A 17,598-nucleotide genomic window follows, 5' to 3' on the forward strand; every position below is an offset into this window, starting at 1 on the left:
GAGTTGGTTACTGTTGTCTGTTGAGTTGGCTACTGTTGTCTGTTGAGTTGGCTACTGTTGTCTGTTGAGTTGGCTACTGTTGTCTGTTGAGTTGGTTACTGTTGTCTGTTGAGTTGGCTACTGTTGTCTGTTGAGTTGGTTACTGTTGTCTGTTGAGTTGGCTACTGTTGTCTGTTGAGTTGGCTACTGTTGTCTGTTGAGTTGGCTACTGTTGTCTGTTGAGTTGGCTACTGTTGTCTGTTGAGTTGGCTACTGTTGTCTGTTGAGTTGGTTACTGTTGTCTGTTGAGTTGGTTACTGTTGTCTGTTGAGTTGGCTACTGTTGTCTGTTGAGTTGGCTACTGTTGTCTGTTGAGTTGGTTACTGTTGTCTGTTGAGTTGGCTACTGTTGTCTGTTGAGTTGGTTAATGTTGTCTGTTGAGTTGGCACTGTTGTCTGTTGAGTTGGTTACTGTTGTCTGTTGAGTTGGTTACTGTTGTCTGTTCAGTTGGTTACTGTTGTCTGTTGAGTTGGCACTGTTGTCTGTTGAGTTGGCTACTGTTGTCTGTTGAGTTGGTTACTGTTGTCTGTTGAGTTGGCTACTGTTGTCTGTTGAGTTGGCTACTGTTGTCTGTTGAGTTGGTTACTGTTGTCTGTTGAGTTGGCTACTGTTGTCTGTTGAGTTGGCTACTGTTGTCTGTTGAGTTGGCTACTGTTGTCTGTTGAGTTGGCTACTGTTGTCTGTTGAGTTGGTTACTGTTGTCTGTTGAGTTGGTTAATGTTGTCTGTTGAGTTGGCACTGTTGTCTGTTGAGTTGGCACTGTTGTCTGTTGAGTTGGCACTGTTGTCTGTTGAGTTGGCACTGTTGTCTGTTGAGTTGGCACTGTTGTCTGTTGAGTTGGTTAATGTTGTCTGTTGAGTTGGCACTGTTGTCTGTTGAGTTGGCTACTGTTGTCTGTTGAGTTGGCTACTGTTGTCTGTTGAGTTGGTTACTGTTGTCTGTTGAATTGGCACTGTTGTCTGATGGGTAGTGACTGTTGTATGTTGAGTTGACTACTGTTGTCTGTTGAATTGGCACTGTTGTCTGATGGGTAGTGACTGTTGTATGCGGGGTTCGAACTGTTGAAGGGCATAATAATAACTAGTAGACAAGCAGGTATACACGTCCCCTGACCTCTGACCTTCCCCAATGTGATTTGTGAGGGAGGGAAAGTTTACACCAGTGACTTGTCACTCTGGGTTTACCTGCACATCTGACACAAGCTTGTTAACACGTGACTCGTTGGTCTGTGACCTTTAGCCGCCAGAGGATACCTGGGGCCCAGATTAACGAAGTAGTTACGCAAGCATTTACGAACCTGTACATCTGTTCTCAATCTTTGGCGGCTTTGTTTACAATTATTAAATAGGTAATGAGCTTCGAAGCACCAGGAGGCTGTTTATAACAATAACAGCAGTTGATTGGGAAGTTTTCGGCTTGTAAACTGTTTAATAAATGTAACCAAAGATTGAGGAAAGATGTACACGTTCGTAAGTACTTGCGTAACTGCTTCGTGAATCTGGGCTCTGATCATCCAGGCTATGACTTATACGTTAGACTGCAAGCAGCGGCATCGATAACAGCCTAGTTGGCCAGATCACCAATCAGGAGGCCTGTTCAGGGTTGTTAAAACATAGTTCCTTGGAACCATCTCGAGGAAATGATTGAAGCTACAGTATTTCACTCAACAAGCTTACAAAAGTCCTCAAAGTTATCTTGCAACCACCAACAGACGTCTAGATCATAGACCTATTTGAAGGGAATGATGGACCCCGGAAGAATCATCATTTTGGAGTCAGTTTATCATCGTGTCTCTGCCACTCTCTCAGAACACAATTAATGGCTTCCGGGAGACTTTGGAGGTTATAAGGACTTGGGACCTTGCGTTTCCAAATATCTCGAGAGTTAATTTGAACCACGTGAACTGCAGGCTGCAGCCACAGACAGGCGGCTAGATCACGGACTCGCTGGAGGCGGTGTCGTGCACTCTCTCAGAGTTCAATGGCTTCTGGGTCCTTGTATGTTATGCCAGCGCGGATGTTCTTCAAGAACCGCATCACAGCCCACAGCGCCAGGACCTGTGGGATAGAGAAGAACATCAGCTTCATGAGAGAATATCAGCTTCAGGTGTTGCTGCATGAGAGAATATCAGCTTCAGGTGTTGTTACATGATAGAATATCAGCTTCAGGTGTTGTTACATGATAGAATATCAGCTTCAGGTGTTGTTACATGAGAGAATATCAGCTTCAGGTGTTGTTACATGAGAGAATATCAGCTTCAGGTGTTGCTGCATGAGAGAATAACAGCTTCAGGTGTTGTTACATGAGAGAATATCAGCTTCAGGTGTTGTTACATGAGAGAATATCAGCTTCAGGTGTTGTTACATGATAGAATATCAGCTTCAGGTGTTGTTACATGATAGAATATCAGCTTCAGGTGTTGTTACATGAGAGAATATCAGCTTCAGGTGTTGCTGCATGAGAGAATAACAGCTTCAGGTGTTGTTACATGATAGAATATCAGCTTCAGGTGTTGCTTCATGAGAGAATAACAGCTTCAGGTGTAGTTACATGAGAGAATATCAGCTTCAGGTGTTGCTGCATGATAGAATATCAGCTTCAGGTGTTGCTGCATGAGAGAATATCAGCTTCAGGTGTTGTTACATGAGAGAATAACAGCTTCAGGTGTTGCTGCATGAGAGAATATCAGCTTCAGGTGTTGCTGCATGAGAGAATAACAGCTTCAGGTGTTGCTGCATGAGAGAATATCAGCTTCAGGTGTTGTTACGTAATAGAATATCAGCTTCAGGTGTTGTTACGTAATAGAATATCAGCTTCAGGTGTTGTTACATGAGAGAATAACAGCTTCAGGTGTTGTTACGTAATAGAATATCAGCTTCAGGTGTTGTTACATGAGAGAATATCAGCTTCAGGTGTTGTTACATGAGAGAATATCAGCCTCAGGTGTTGTTACGTAATAGAATATCAGCTTCAGGTGTTGTTACATGAGAGAATAACAGCTTCAGGTGTTGCTACATGAGAGAATATCAGCTTCAGGTGTTATTACTTGAGAGAATATCAGCTTCAGGTGTTGTTACATGAGAGAATATCAGCCTCAGGTGTTGTTACATGAGAGAATATCAGCTTCAGGTGTTGTTACATGAGAGAATATCAGCCTCAGGTGTTGTTACATGAGAGAATATCAGCCTCAGGTGTTGTTACATGAGAGAATATTAGCTTCAGGTGTTGTTACGTAATAGAATATCAGCTTCAGGTGTTGTTACATGAGAGAATAACAGCTTCAGGTGTTGCTGCATGAGAGAATATCAGCTTCAGGTGTTGTTACTTGAGAGAATAACAGCTTCAGGTGTTGCTGCATGAGAGAATAACAGCTTCAGGTGTTGTTACATGAGAGAATAACAGCTTCAGGTGTTGTTACATGAGAGAATATCAGCTTCAGGTGTTGTTACATGAGAGAATATCAGCTTCAGGTGTTGTTACATGATAGAATATCAGCTTCAGGTGTTGTTACATGATAGAATATCAGCTTCAGGTGTTGTTACATGAGAGAATATCAGCTTCAGGTGTTGCTGCATGAGAGAATAACAGCTTCAGGTGTTGTTACATGATAGAATATCAGCTTCAGGTGTTGCTTCATGAGAGAATAACAGCTTCAGGTGTAGTTACATGAGAGAATATCAGCTTCAGGTGTTGCTGCATGATAGAATATCAGCTTCAGGTGTTGCTGCATGAGAGAATATCAGCTTCAGGTGTTGTTACATGAGAGAATAACAGCTTCAGGTGTTGCTGCATGAGAGAATATCAGCTTCAGGTGTTGCTGCATGAGAGAATAACAGCTTCAGGTGTTGCTGCATGAGAGAATATCAGCTTCAGGTGTTGTTACGTAATAGAATATCAGCTTCAGGTGTTGTTACATGAGAGAATAACAGCTTCAGGTGTTGTTACGTAATAGAATATCAGCTTCAGGTGTTGTTACATGAGAGAATATCAGCTTCAGGTGTTGTTACATGAGAGAATATCAGCCTCAGGTGTTGTTACGTAATAGAATATCAGCTTCAGGTGTTGTTACATGAGAGAATAACAGCTTCAGGTGTTGCTACATGAGAGAATATCAGCTTCAGGTGTTATTACTTGAGAGAATATCAGCTTCAGGTGTTGTTACATGAGAGAATATCAGCCTCAGGTGTTGTTACATGAGAGAATATCAGCTTCAGGTGTTGTTACATGAGAGAATATCAGCCTCAGGTGTTGTTACATGAGAGAATATCAGCCTCAGGTGTTGTTACATGAGAGAATATTAGCTTCAGGTGTTGTTACGTAATAGAATATCAGCTTCAGGTGTTGTTACATGAGAGAATAACAGCTTCAGGTGTTGCTGCATGAGAGAATATCAGCTTCAGGTGTTGTTACTTGAGAGAATAACAGCTTCAGGTGTTGCTGCATGAGAGAATATCAGCTTCAGGTGTTGTTACTTGAGAGAATAACAGCTTCAGGTGTTGTTACATGAGAGAATATCAGCTTCAGGTGTTGCTGCATGATAGAATATCAGCTTCAGGTGTTGCTGCATGAGAGAATATCAGCTTCAGGTGTTGTTACATGAGAGAATAACAGCTTCAGGTGTTGCTGCATGAGAGAATATCAGCTTCAGGTGTTGTTACTTGAGAGAATAACAGCTTCAGGTGTTGCTGCATGAGAGAATATCAGCTTCAGGTGTTGTTACTTGAGAGAATAACAGCTTCAGGTGTTGCTACATGAGAGAATATCAGCTTCAGGTGTTGTTACTTGAGAGAATATCAGCTTCAGGTGTTGTTACATGAGAGAATATCAGCCTCAGGTGTTGTTACATGAGAGAATATCAGCCTCAGGTGTTGCTACATGAGAGAATATCAGCTTCAGGTGTTGCTACATGAGAGAATATCAGCTTCAGGTGTTGTTACTTGAGAGAATATCAGCTTCAGGTGTTGTTACATGAGAGAATATCAGCCTCAGGTGTTGTTACATGAGAGAATATCAGCCTCAGGTGTTGTTACATGAGAGAATATCAGCTTCAGGTGTTGTTACATGAGAGAATATCAGCTTCAGGTGTTGTTACATGAGAGAATATCAGCCTCAGGTGTTGTTACATGAGAGAATATCAGCCTCAGGTGTTGTTACATGAGAGAATATCAGCTTCAGGTGTTGTTACATGAGAGAATATCAGCCTCAGGTGTTGTTACATGAGAGAATATCAGCTTCAGGTGTTGTTACATGAGAGAATATCAGCCTCAGGTGTTGTTACATGAGAGAATATCAGCTTCAGGTGTTGTTACATGAGAGAATATCAGCTTCAGGTGTTGTTACTTGAGAGAATAACAGCTTCAGGTGTTGCTGCATGAGAGAATATCAGCTTAAGGTGTTGTTACATGAGAGAATATCAGCTTCAGGTGTTGCTGCATGAGAGAATATCAGCTTCAGGTGTTGTTACGTAATAGAATATCAGCTTCAGGTGTTGTAAACAGTGAGTCACAAAGTGGCTGAAGATATGTAGACCAAACCATTCATCAGAACACGAAGAAACGAACACGTTTCGAACCGTCGTGGACCATTATCAAGTCTGATGTCTCATGAAACAACATCAGCTGGAAGTATTACATTAAAACAAAACATTGTCAACATACTCACATTGATGCAAACTCGAGTCAGGAAAAATGTCATTTCTGCCTTGCATATTCCATCAAATTTCTGAAAAAAAATATAGACGGGATTTAGTTTGTAAAGGTTTTGTACCTTATGATTGTAAGTTTTTTGTAAGTAAGGCTGAAAATTTACTTAAATAATATGATATTAAAGTAAGGTTGGTTACTTTACTTGCTTAATAATATTGTTTTTTTATAAAAATTACTGAAATTTAAAGTTTTAACAATATTTTATATAGTATTTTTAATTTCATTAATATTTAGTATATATAAAAAATAAAGTTTTGATATTAAATACCAAATATAAAATTTATTATTATTTTATACCTGAATGGAAATAAAAGTAATTACAAGATCCTAAAACGAATTATCTTACAAATGAAGAAAATAACAGGAACACAAGCACATTAACGAAGTAATCAACAACTCTTATCATTCAACGAAACAAATAAAACAAAACAAACACATAAACTAACCAAACAAGATAAAAAACCTCTTGCACAGCTCCGGAGGACACCGTGATAAATGAAGGAGCTGGCAAGGAACGAGAAGAATTAAGCGAATTGGTGAAATAGAAGAGGAAATGATTACAAAAATCGAGGTTGAAAATGAAGGGAAGCTGAAGGCTGCAATCATGCCTCGTATCTGCCCACAGATACTAATTTTGGTGGGGTTTGGTTGTCTAGGACGGAGGGGGTGGGTATCCGGAGTATCAGGAGACGTAGGAAGATCAGGAGGAAGGAGAGGAGACGTCGAAAGATCAGGAGGATTAATATCAGGAGATAGAGGAAGAGGGAAGACCAGGAGGACTGTAAGGGCAGTTTTAAGGCCCCTGTCTTTTCCTTCCCCTCACCTTATTGATGTGGTCTCTGAGAACATTGGAGTACATGCAGCAGACGGCCTCCAGGGCCATGAAGGCGATGTTGGCCACCACCCAGGGCGTCACCAGACCACACCTCTCCTATGGCAGACGAGCCCTTGTGAGTCTCACGACCGGTGAGGACCTTTGTGAGGTGCGTGGCACCGGCGTATGTAAGTATATTGTGTGGTTCACGGGATGGGGGATATGATATGGTGTGGTGGTGTGATGGATGGGGTTAGGGAGTGTGTCTTGAAGGTGAAGGGGGGGAGGGTGTCTTGAGGGGGTGTGGGGTGAGGGGAAATGATCAGATGCTGTGTGGGGTGCAGTGGTAAGGTAATGTTTAGGTTTGAATGTATGTGTGTGGAATGTATGAGGTGGAATGACATGAGATGTCAACATCTCCCTACGACACTCATCTCAGAGGCAGGCATCATCCCATTACAGTAAAGAAATGTTACAAAATTGTGTGATACAAAAACAACAACTTTACAAACACTAAATATTAAAACTATTCCAACAACAGAATTTGTATTTCCTTAATAATTATTATATCGAGGCATTTCTTGTTGACATATTTCGTTATATAACAAATTATATGATAAATTTTCGGGGGGAATGTATTGTGTATGCCTCACCCCTCAGTATGCCTCCCCCCCCCCCCGATGCCTCACCTGTTGTATGCCTATGAAGAGAAAGGAGCTGAGAGCGATGAGAGTGATGTGTGTGCCCAAGGTAGACACGTAGGAGATCTGCACACCTGCTGGAGAAGGTCAAAGGTCACCAAAGGTCACTATAGCAAGAGATCTGCACACCTACAGCAGGTCAAATGTCATTAAGGGTCACTATAGACAGAGACATGCACACCTACAAGAGGTCAAAGAGGTGTGCACATCTCTTGCAGATAGCAAGAGATCTGCACACCTACAGCAGGTCAAAGGTCATTAAGGGTCACTATAGACAGAGATATGCACACCTACAAGAGGTCACTAAAGGTCACTATAGCAAGAGATCTGCACACCTGAAAAAGAAGGTTAATGATCACTAAAGATCACTATTGAAAGAGGCAGGTATAACAGTCTTGGAGACCTCTCGGAGGACAAAGTTCAATTAGTAACATCTTACTTATAAAAGTCACTGGTAAAGGGTAACTTTAACCAGTGATCCGAGGTCACTGGAGGTCACTGTTAGAAAGGTCATGGATGAGACGAAGCCATTTAAAGCAGCTTGAGGCTGGTATATGTCAGAGCTCAGCAGGTATAATGTAAATGGTTCATTGTTAACCAGGGTATATTTTTAACCCAGGCTATATATAACGAGGGTATATTATTAACTAGGGGTATATTTTTAACGCGGGACTATTTTTAACGAGTTATTTTAACGAGGGTATATTTTTAACGAAAGATGAATAATGAGTCTACTACCACCCACAGGATGGGTATGGGATCCACCACCACCCACCGGATGGGTATGGGGTCCACCACCACCCACAGGATGGGTATGGGGTCCACTACTACCCACAGAATTGGTATGGGGTCCACTATAGTCACAGGATGGGTATGGGGTCCACTACCACCCCACATGATGGGTATCGGGTCCTCTACCACCCACAGGATGGGGTATGGAGTCCACTACCACCCACAGGATAGGGTATGGGGCCCTCTACCACCCGCAGGATGGGGATGGAGCCTTCTACCACCCACAGGATTGGGTATGGGCCCTCTACCACCCACAGCATGGGGTATGGGCCCTCTACCACCCACAGGATGGGGTATGGGGTCCACTACCACCCACAGGATGGGCATGGGGTCCACTACCACCCACAGGATGGGTATGGAGTCCACTACCACCCACAGGATAGGGTATGGGGCCCTCTACCACCCACAGGATGGGGATGGAGCCTTCTACCACCCACAGGATGGGGTATGGGCCCTCTACCACCCACAGGATAGGGTATGAGGCCCTCTACCACCCACAGGATGGGGTATGGGCCCTCTACCACCCACAGTATGGGGTATGAGCCCTCTACCACCCACAGGATGGGGTATGGGGTCCACCACCACCCACAGGATGGGTATGGGGTCCACTACTACCCACAGAATTGGTATGGGGTCCACTATAGTCACAGGATGGGTATGGGGTCCACTACCACCCCACATGATGGGTATCGGGTCCTCTACCACCCACAGGATGGGGTATGGAGTCCACTACCACCCACAGGATAGGGTATGGGGCCCTCTACCACCCACAGGATGGGGATGGAGCCTTCTACCACCCACAGGATTGGGTATGGGCCCTCTACCACCCACAGCATGGGGTATGGGCCCTCTACCACCCACAGGATGGGGTATGGGGTCCACTACCACCCACAGGATGGGCATGGGCCCTCTACCACCCACAGGATGGGGTATGGGCCCTCTACCACCCACAGGATGGGGTATGGGGCCCTCTACCACCCACAGGATGGGGTATGGGGCCCTCTACCACCCCATGAATGGGGTATGGGGCCCTCTAACACCCACAGGATGGGGTATGGGGCCCTCTACCACCCCATGAATGGGGTATGGGGCCCTCTACCACCCCATGAATGGGGTATGGGGCCCTCTACCACCCCATAAATGGGGTATGGAGATCTTAATAAACGAACCAAAATAGCACAAAAGCTTCACCAGATCAATATATCTTTACCCTGCACAGTACAATTAAATAATCTCTCTTTTTATATCACTTGTTACATAAATCTGCATTAATTGCCTCGTGCAGGCGATGAGTCACAATAACGTGGCTGAAGTATGTTGACCAGACCACACACTAGAAATTGAAGGGACGACGACGTTTCGGTCCGTCCTGGACCATTCTCAAGTCTACTTGATAATGGTCCAGGACGGACCGAAACGTCGTCGTCCCTTCAATTTCTAGTGTGTGGTCTGGTCAACAATTGCCTCGTCTCTCTGAAGCTGTATCGCCACGCTGAATTAAGGTATCCACCTCCTGTAATTAGATTCCAATACAGCAGCCTTTGCTTGTTAGCTCCGGGATGGAACAAAGGTATTTTGGAATTAGTGGTATTTAAAGTCTGAATATTTTTGTTATCCAATTGATTTTGGCTTTAGTTTGTTACGCCTTATGTTTTTGTTATGCATATTTGATGTATATTTACCGCATGAATACATGTTTGTGTTTTGTAACTATGTATTGCATTGATAATTACAGCGCGGATACATCAAAGCAAACTCTTTTCTGTGACATGAAAAAATAATGAGAACAATATTTTGATTGATAACAAATAAAAATGATAATAATAAAAATTATATTCTTTATTATTATTCTTACTATTAATATTATATCAATTCTATATTAACAAGTCTCACATTGAAAGTTTTGTTGTCATATATCTTGTAAACTTGCCTAAACAGCTCTACAATGTAGAATTTACATTCTAGAAGTATACTCTACTTCCCATGGAGGTAGATTAAGAGTTTACTATAGTTCTTGCTTAAAATATGTTATGAAATAAATCATTTTGGCTCAAAGGTCGTCTGTATACTGGTGTTGATGCAGTATAATAATTCTCTAGAGATCGGTAGGCACTAAGCCAAAACCCCTGAAGATGGTAGCAAAGGTAGGGGTCAGGTACCCTATCTACCCCCTGACGAAGGTAAGGGAGAGGTGTAGAGGGGTACATGTACCCTATCTACCCCTGACGAAGGTAAGGAAGAGATGTAGTGGGGGTACATGTACCCTATCTACCCCCTGACGAAGGTAAGGGAGAGGTGTAGAGGGGTACATGTACCCTATCTACCCCTGACGAAGGTAAGGAAGAGATGTAGTGGGGGTACATGTACCCTATGTACCCCCTGACGAAGGTAAGAGGTGTAGTGGAGGTACACGTACCGTAATAGACGTCCTGGAGGTGGTGGGGATCCTCGGCGTTGACGATAATCCTCCACAGGTACACCAGCACCACCACCACTGATGAACACTGCCGGTACGGGCACAATGGTACATTTACTGTCGGTACAATCACTGGTATAATCTTCTCCCCCCCGGTACAGATACAAGGGTACAGTTAATTCCCGGTTCAGTATCAGAGGTACAGTTAGATACTTGACAGCAGCTTAGGGAATGTTATGCTAACAGTTATTTGTAAAACACAATCACCAGTCACCTGCCAATCATTCAATCATAAATTAATCAAAGTACAATCACTTGTAACTCTCCAATATTCTCATCAATATGTCTGGAACCACAATTCACACAATCGTTACGATAATCTCTCTACCACAATCGTTACGATAATCTCTCTACCACAATCGTTACGATAATCTCTCTACCACAATCGCTTAATAAAATACCTGGCAAACAACAATTGTTTGCATGAAACAGTCTTCGGGTTCTCGACTTTTAAGACGTAGTTTGAGTTCGCAGACGAGCGACGTTTCCATGGCGTTATTCTTTTATTAAATTTTAGGGAGATACTTTATTGAATTCCCTGTGTGTCGATGGCACAAGATATGGAAAATGGTCTTACGTTTATATATATATATATATATATATATATATATATATATATAAATATATATATATATATATATATATATATATATATATATATATATATATAACTGAATATTATATATATATATATATATATAACTCGTGATGGTCAAGTGGATTAAGGCGTCTTGTACATACCAGTTGCGTGGCATCTGGGAGTATGGGTTCGAGTCACTTCTGGGGTGTGAGTTTTCAGTTGCATATTGTCCTGGGGACCATTCAGGCTTGTTCGCATATATATATATATATATATATATATATATATATATATATATATATATATATATATATATATATATATATATATATATAATATAATATAAACGTCAATAAACCGATTTCATTCACATGAGCCAAAGATGTTTCCAGACGATGCAAAATTAATGTTCAGAGTTGCAACAGATGAGGACTGTAAGATTCTCCAAGATTACTTAAACAAGCTGGAGAGTTGGTCTAAAAAATGGCTACTGGAGGTCAACTCCAGTAAGTGTAATGTTATCGAAGTTGGAACAGGTGAGAAGAGAAAACTTGTTGACTAGAAAACGACTAGACAACTAGAGAAAAAAAGACCTGGGAGTAGACTTAAAACCAAATCTAACTCCGGAAGCTCATATAAATATGATAACATCACTAGCATACCCTACGCTAGCAAAAATCAGAACATCATTCAGGAACATAAATAAGTTGACCTTTAGATCACTATACACCTTCGTGAGACCATACTTAGAGTATGCAGCCCTCCCATACTATGGGAGCCGGTCGGCCGAGTGGACAGCACGCGGGACTTGTGATCCTGTGGTCCTGGGTTCGATCCCAGGCGCCGGCGAGAAACAATGGGCAGAGTTTCTTTCACCCTATGCCCCTGTTACCTAGCAGTAAATAGGTACCTGGGTGTTAGTCAGCTGTCACGGGCTGCTTCCTGGGGGTGGAGGCCTGGTCGAGGACCGGGCCGCGGGGACACTAAAGCCCCGAAATCATCTCAAGATAACCTCAAGATAACCCCCCCCCCCCATCTAAAAACACTCACAAAAACAAACTAGAAAAGGTTCAATACGTTCCTATCTATTGGGTCTCCATTGCTGACGATCCAACTGTTGTTGCTTTCATAAGTATGGTTCCAGGACTGACAATCTTCCGCTCCCAACCTCATATTTAGAAGCTCAACCGGTTGTCACTTCCTCTTAACTTCCCCATAAATGTCTATTGTGTCCGGGGAGTCGCGGGGATGCTGGCTCCATCCCATTGTGTGGACTCAATATTTTCTCAGTGTTTACTAGTTTGCCACCATAGTCAGTTCTTTTGTCCACACTCTTACCTTGCGTGCGTGTGTGTGTGTGTGTGTGTGTGTGTGTGTGTGTGTGTGTGTGTGTGTGTGTGCGTGCGTGTGTGTGTGTGTGTGTGTGTGCGTGTGTGTGTGCGTGTGTGTGTGCGTGTGTGTGTGTGTGTGTGTGTGTGTGTGTGTGTGTGTGTGTGTGTGTGCGTGTGTGTGCGTGTGCGTGTGCGTGTGCGTGTGCGTGTGCGTGTGCGTGTGCGTGTGCGTGTGCGTGTGTGTGTGTGTGTGTGTGTGTGTGTGTGCGTGCCAGGCGCGGAGGCGTAAACACTAGGGGTGTGGTACTCACAATTGTGTAGAGGGCGGCGGTGAGTGCGGCATGGTGGGAGTCGAAGCACCCACGCCCGCTGGCCCGCACCATGGGAGGAGCCAGTCTGTGGGAGATGCAGATAATCATACGCAAGAAAGCCAGTCTGTAAGACAAAGCCATACACCGACCCTCAGGAGTTCTCTGTTGGGAGAAGTGTGTCAATATCGTTTTCTTCTCTCTCTTTAACTATTGCAGAGAGAGATAAACATAAGAGAAAGATAAGAGACGATAGAAAAGAAGATCGAAGAAGAAAAAGAGCAGGTCGCCGTTCAATCCCCGAATGTCTACAAGTGGTTGGGCACCATTCCTTTCCCTCCCGTCCCATCTCCAAATCCTTATCCTGACCTCTTGCCAGTGCTATATAGTCGTAATGGCTTGGCGCTTTCTCCCTGGCAATTCCCTTCCTTCCCTCTCCATTCTATATCGAGTCAGAAGATTCATACATCATCTGGAAGAAGCACTATGTCATTGTCTCTGTCTGGCCCTCCTGTGTCGCACCCCGGCGCTGTGTCGCACCCCGGCACTGTGTCGCACCCCGGCACTGTGTCGCACCCCGGCACTGTGTCGCACCCAGGCACTGTGTCGCACCCAGGCACTGTGTCGCACCCAGGCACTGTGTCGCACCCTGGCACTGTGTCGCACCCCGGCACTGTGTCGCACCCCGGCACTGTGTCGCACCCCGGCACTGTGTCGCACCCAGGCACTGTGTCGCACCCAGGCACTGTGTCGCACCCAGGCACTGTGTCGCACCCAGGCACTGTGTCGCACCCCGGCACTGTAGTTTCTCTCAGAGGTACTTCTGATCCACCAGATTGTTGAGGGTTGTAAAAAGGACCCCTGTGATATAAATCAGCTTGGGAAGCTTTCTAGGAACAGTAGAGTCATATCAGTGTTGGACAGCCAATTAGCACAGTTATACCAGAGAATGTTGTACAGTCAATTAGTGCAGTCATATCTGGGAGTGTTATACAGTTAATTAGAACAGTTATATTAGAGTGTTGAGCAGTCAGTTAGTGGGGAATACATATATCAACATTGAGTAGTTGAAGACAAGTTAATTATCGAATTTACCTGTTATGCTTGAGAGTTTCAGGATCCAAGCTGCCCGTCAAACATGAACGGAAACCCAAGCCAAACTAACTATGCCCATCTCAGAGCTGCGTACCACGCCACGACCACCATAGCTACAACACTACCATCCCACGACCACCACAGCCACTACACTACCATCCTACGACCACCACAGCCACTTCACTACCACCCACGACCACCACAGCCACTACACTACCATCCCACGACCACCACAGCCACTACACTACCATCCCACGACCACCACAGCCACTACACTACCATCCCACGACCACCACAGCCACTACACTACCATCCCACGACCACCACAGCCACTACACTACCATCCCACGACCACCACAGCCACTACACTACCATCCTACGACCACCACAGCCACTTCACTACCACCCACGACCACCACAGCCACTACACTACCATCCCACGACCACCACAGCCACTACACTACCATCCCACGACCACCACAGCCACTACACTACCATCACACGACCACCACAGCCACTACACTACCATCCCACGACCACCACAGCCACTACACTACCATCCCACGACCACCACAGCCACTACACTACCATCCTACGACCACCACAGCCACTTCACTACCACCCACGACCACCACAGCCACTTCACTACCACCCACGACCACCACAGCCACTACACTACCACCCACGACCACCACAGCCACTACACTACCATCCCACGACCACCACAGCCACTACACTACCATCCCACGACCACCACAGCCACTACACTACCATCCCACGACCACCACAGCCACTACACTACCATCCCACGACCACCACAGCCACTACACTACCATCCCACGACCACCACAGCCACTACACTACCATCCCACGACCACCACAGCCACTACACTACCACCCACGACCACCACAGCCACTACACTACCCCCCACGACCACCACAGCCACTACACTACCATCCCACGACCACCACAGCCACTACACTACCACCCACGACCACCACAGCCACTACACTACCATCCTACGACCACCACAGCCACCACACCGCAACCACAACCACCACATACCACAATACAACAGACACCATCTCGCACCCTTCAGAGAATCATATACTAAAGCCCAATTGCGTGGACGCCAGGAGCAGGAAGCCATCAAACTAGAGCGTACAGGTCCCCGGAGTAAGCACAATGCTCGGCCCCCACCATCAAAACCTTCCTCCCAGGAGGAAATGTCATGTGTTCTATAAGTCAGACCGGCAGCCTTTCTCTCTCCTCCAAGCCCCTCATCCGCTCCCGCTGTTCTCCTTCCTCTCTCTCTTTCTTACTCTTCTTTTTAACCCCTTCCATCTCTCTGACATCGTTCCTCCTCTTCTGTCCCTTTCAGGGATACTTTGGCCTCTGACATCACACCAGTGTTCACTGATGTTTGTTCAACTCTCTGCGAGGAACTTGTTATTGCGCGATGGAAGAACACGGCCACATCCTCACAGAAGCGACATTTTCATAAACGTAACATCTTCTCTTTCTACCCTAGTTCCTCCTGGGCCCACAGGGTTCCCCTAGCATCAGAGTGTCATGGGGGTTGCATCATCAAACACAACTGTGTGTGACAAACTGTTTAACACTGGTAGAACGCGAACAAGGGGACACAGGTGGAGACTGAGTATCCAAATGAGCCACAGGGACGTTAGAAAGAACTTTTTAAGTGTCAGAGTAGTAAACAGGTGGAATGCATTAGGCAGTGATGTGGTGGAGGCTGACTCCATACACAGTTTCAAATGTAGATATGATAGAGCCCAGTAGGCTCAGGAATCTGTACACCAGTTGATTGACGGTTGAGAGGCGGGACCAAAGAGCCAAAGTTCAACCCCCGCATGCACAACTAGGTAAGTAAGTACGGTCACCAATGGTGTAAATCCAGTCTAGTGATCATCTCCACTACACAGAATAATCACCGTAGCATCTCCACTACAAAGAATCTACAGTTTGTCCCGCGAGACTGTCACGAAAGCTTAAAACCAACTTGTGTTATAAACAAAAGTAGTCTCTAACACAGAGCACGAGAGCTTGAATCGAAGGGATAGGAAATGAACAGGGAGAAAGGACTAAGCCATCCTGACTACATAGCACATGTAAGAGATACGAGGACAGGATAGGAGCTGGGATACAGGCTGGTGGCTCTGGTGGTGGATAGAGAGCTTCCACCACACTGACTGGTGGTGGATAGAGCTTACCCCTACAGTGGCTGGTGATATTCGCAAACCCTCCCCCATCCCGCTCTTAACAATCAATATTAGATGCTTGTCTTCCACCACTCATTCGTCACAAATCTGACTCTGGCACAATTATCAGCAATAAAGGTGCGGCATTTATGTCCGTCCTGGACCCTTATCAAGTCGTGATGGGGTCCAGGATGGACCGAAACGTCGTGATAGGGCACAGGATGGACCGAAACGTCGTGATAGGGCCCAGGATGGACCGAAACGTCGTCATAGAGCCCAGGATGGACCGAAACGTCGTGATAGGGGCCCAGGATGGACCGAAACGTCGTCATAGAGCCCAGGATGGACCGAAACGTCGTCATAGCACCCAGGATGGACCGAAATGTCGTCATTTTCATTACACTTCATACATGTAAAGTGGTTAACTCTGCAACTACTCAAAATACACAAAAAACACTTTACTTTAACGTCTTCCCGGCCTGAAGAACTCACCTTAAGAAGCCCATCTTGGCCTCAGTAGCCCCGAATCATTTTCAGGGATCAAGAGGCCACACCGTCGCGCCTCCGGAAGACGTCCATGTCCCGCTGGACGTCTCGTAGGACGCTCTCCACTAAGGGGGAGGACGTTGAGAGGCAGCTCACAAGGGGGGATCTCTAGGGTGGTGAAGAGAGTCCACTGAACACCTCCGTTACGAGAGTCCGCTGAACACCTCCGTTACGAGAGTCCGCTGAACACTTCCGTTACGAGAGTCCGCTGAACACCTCCGTTGCTCCCTTGGGCGTCTCTTCTCCAATAGTCTGCCGAAACAAACGCAAGTCATTATTATTAACGCGTCCCGTTTATTTTGATAATTCCTGTTATCGGGGAATTATACTTAGGGTAGTATTGTGGTCCCTCTAAGGTCTACTACTGAACTTATACCCAGGATGCAACCGTGCGATATTTGTCTATCTCCCGGGTGCCTATTTTACTCCTTGGTGAACAGAGGCATCTGGTGAACGTGCCCAGTGGTTTCTGTCCCGCCTGGGGATTGAACCTGGGGTCCCTCAGTTGTGAACCGCCGACGTAGATCATTGTGTTACAAAATGGGCGCAAAACGTAGAGGGTAGATTCGTTTTGCGACTCGGAGTAGACTGTTGACTTACGTGCCTCCGTAACTACGATATTGAAACCATTTCTTTGACCTTGTGTACTTGTACCTTGTGTACTTGTACCTTGTGTACTTGTACCTTGTGTCCTTGTACCTTGTGTCCTTGTACCTTGTGTACTTGTACCTTGTGTCCTTGTCTCCATGTGTTCTTGTGTTCTATATCTCTAGTCTCAATATTAATGTCTTGATTTCAAGAGTTTATTCTAATTAATATCAGCACTAAATTGTGTCATTAAGATTACTATAAATAGGATGAGTTTTCAGAAACGGAAATCTAACTCATTCTAAAATTGTTCTTGTATATATATATATATATATATATATATATATATATATATATATATATATATATATATATATATATATATATATATATATATATATAT

The 17,598-nt window shown here is 44.9% G+C and overlaps 1 protein-coding gene across 1 annotated transcript in view; it reads right to left on the reverse strand.

The window, feature by feature from the left end:
* Positions 1 to 628: 628 nt before the first annotated feature.
* The window catches only part of LOC123766005 (uncharacterized), a 22,431-nt gene continuing 5,461 nt past the window's right edge, over positions 629 to 17,598 (reverse strand). Inside the window, exons 2-8 of the mRNA XM_045754864.2 lie at positions 16,554 to 16,859; positions 12,750 to 12,834; positions 10,468 to 10,555; positions 7,248 to 7,333; positions 6,568 to 6,675; positions 5,701 to 5,760; positions 629 to 2,096 (exon numbers count right to left, since the gene is read on the reverse strand). Coding sequence (XP_045610820.1) covers positions 2,010 to 2,096; positions 5,701 to 5,760; positions 6,568 to 6,675; positions 7,248 to 7,333; positions 10,468 to 10,555; positions 12,750 to 12,834; positions 16,554 to 16,567 — 528 coding nt within the window. The 5' untranslated portion in view covers positions 16,568 to 16,859 and the 3' untranslated portion in view covers positions 629 to 2,009. The remainder of the gene's footprint in view (positions 2,097 to 5,700; positions 5,761 to 6,567; positions 6,676 to 7,247; positions 7,334 to 10,467; positions 10,556 to 12,749; positions 12,835 to 16,553; positions 16,860 to 17,598) is intronic.

The sequence above is a fragment of the Procambarus clarkii genome, chromosome 37 (assembly GCF_040958095.1).
Source record: "Procambarus clarkii isolate CNS0578487 chromosome 37, FALCON_Pclarkii_2.0, whole genome shotgun sequence".
NCBI lineage: Eukaryota > Metazoa > Arthropoda > Malacostraca > Decapoda > Cambaridae > Procambarus > Procambarus clarkii.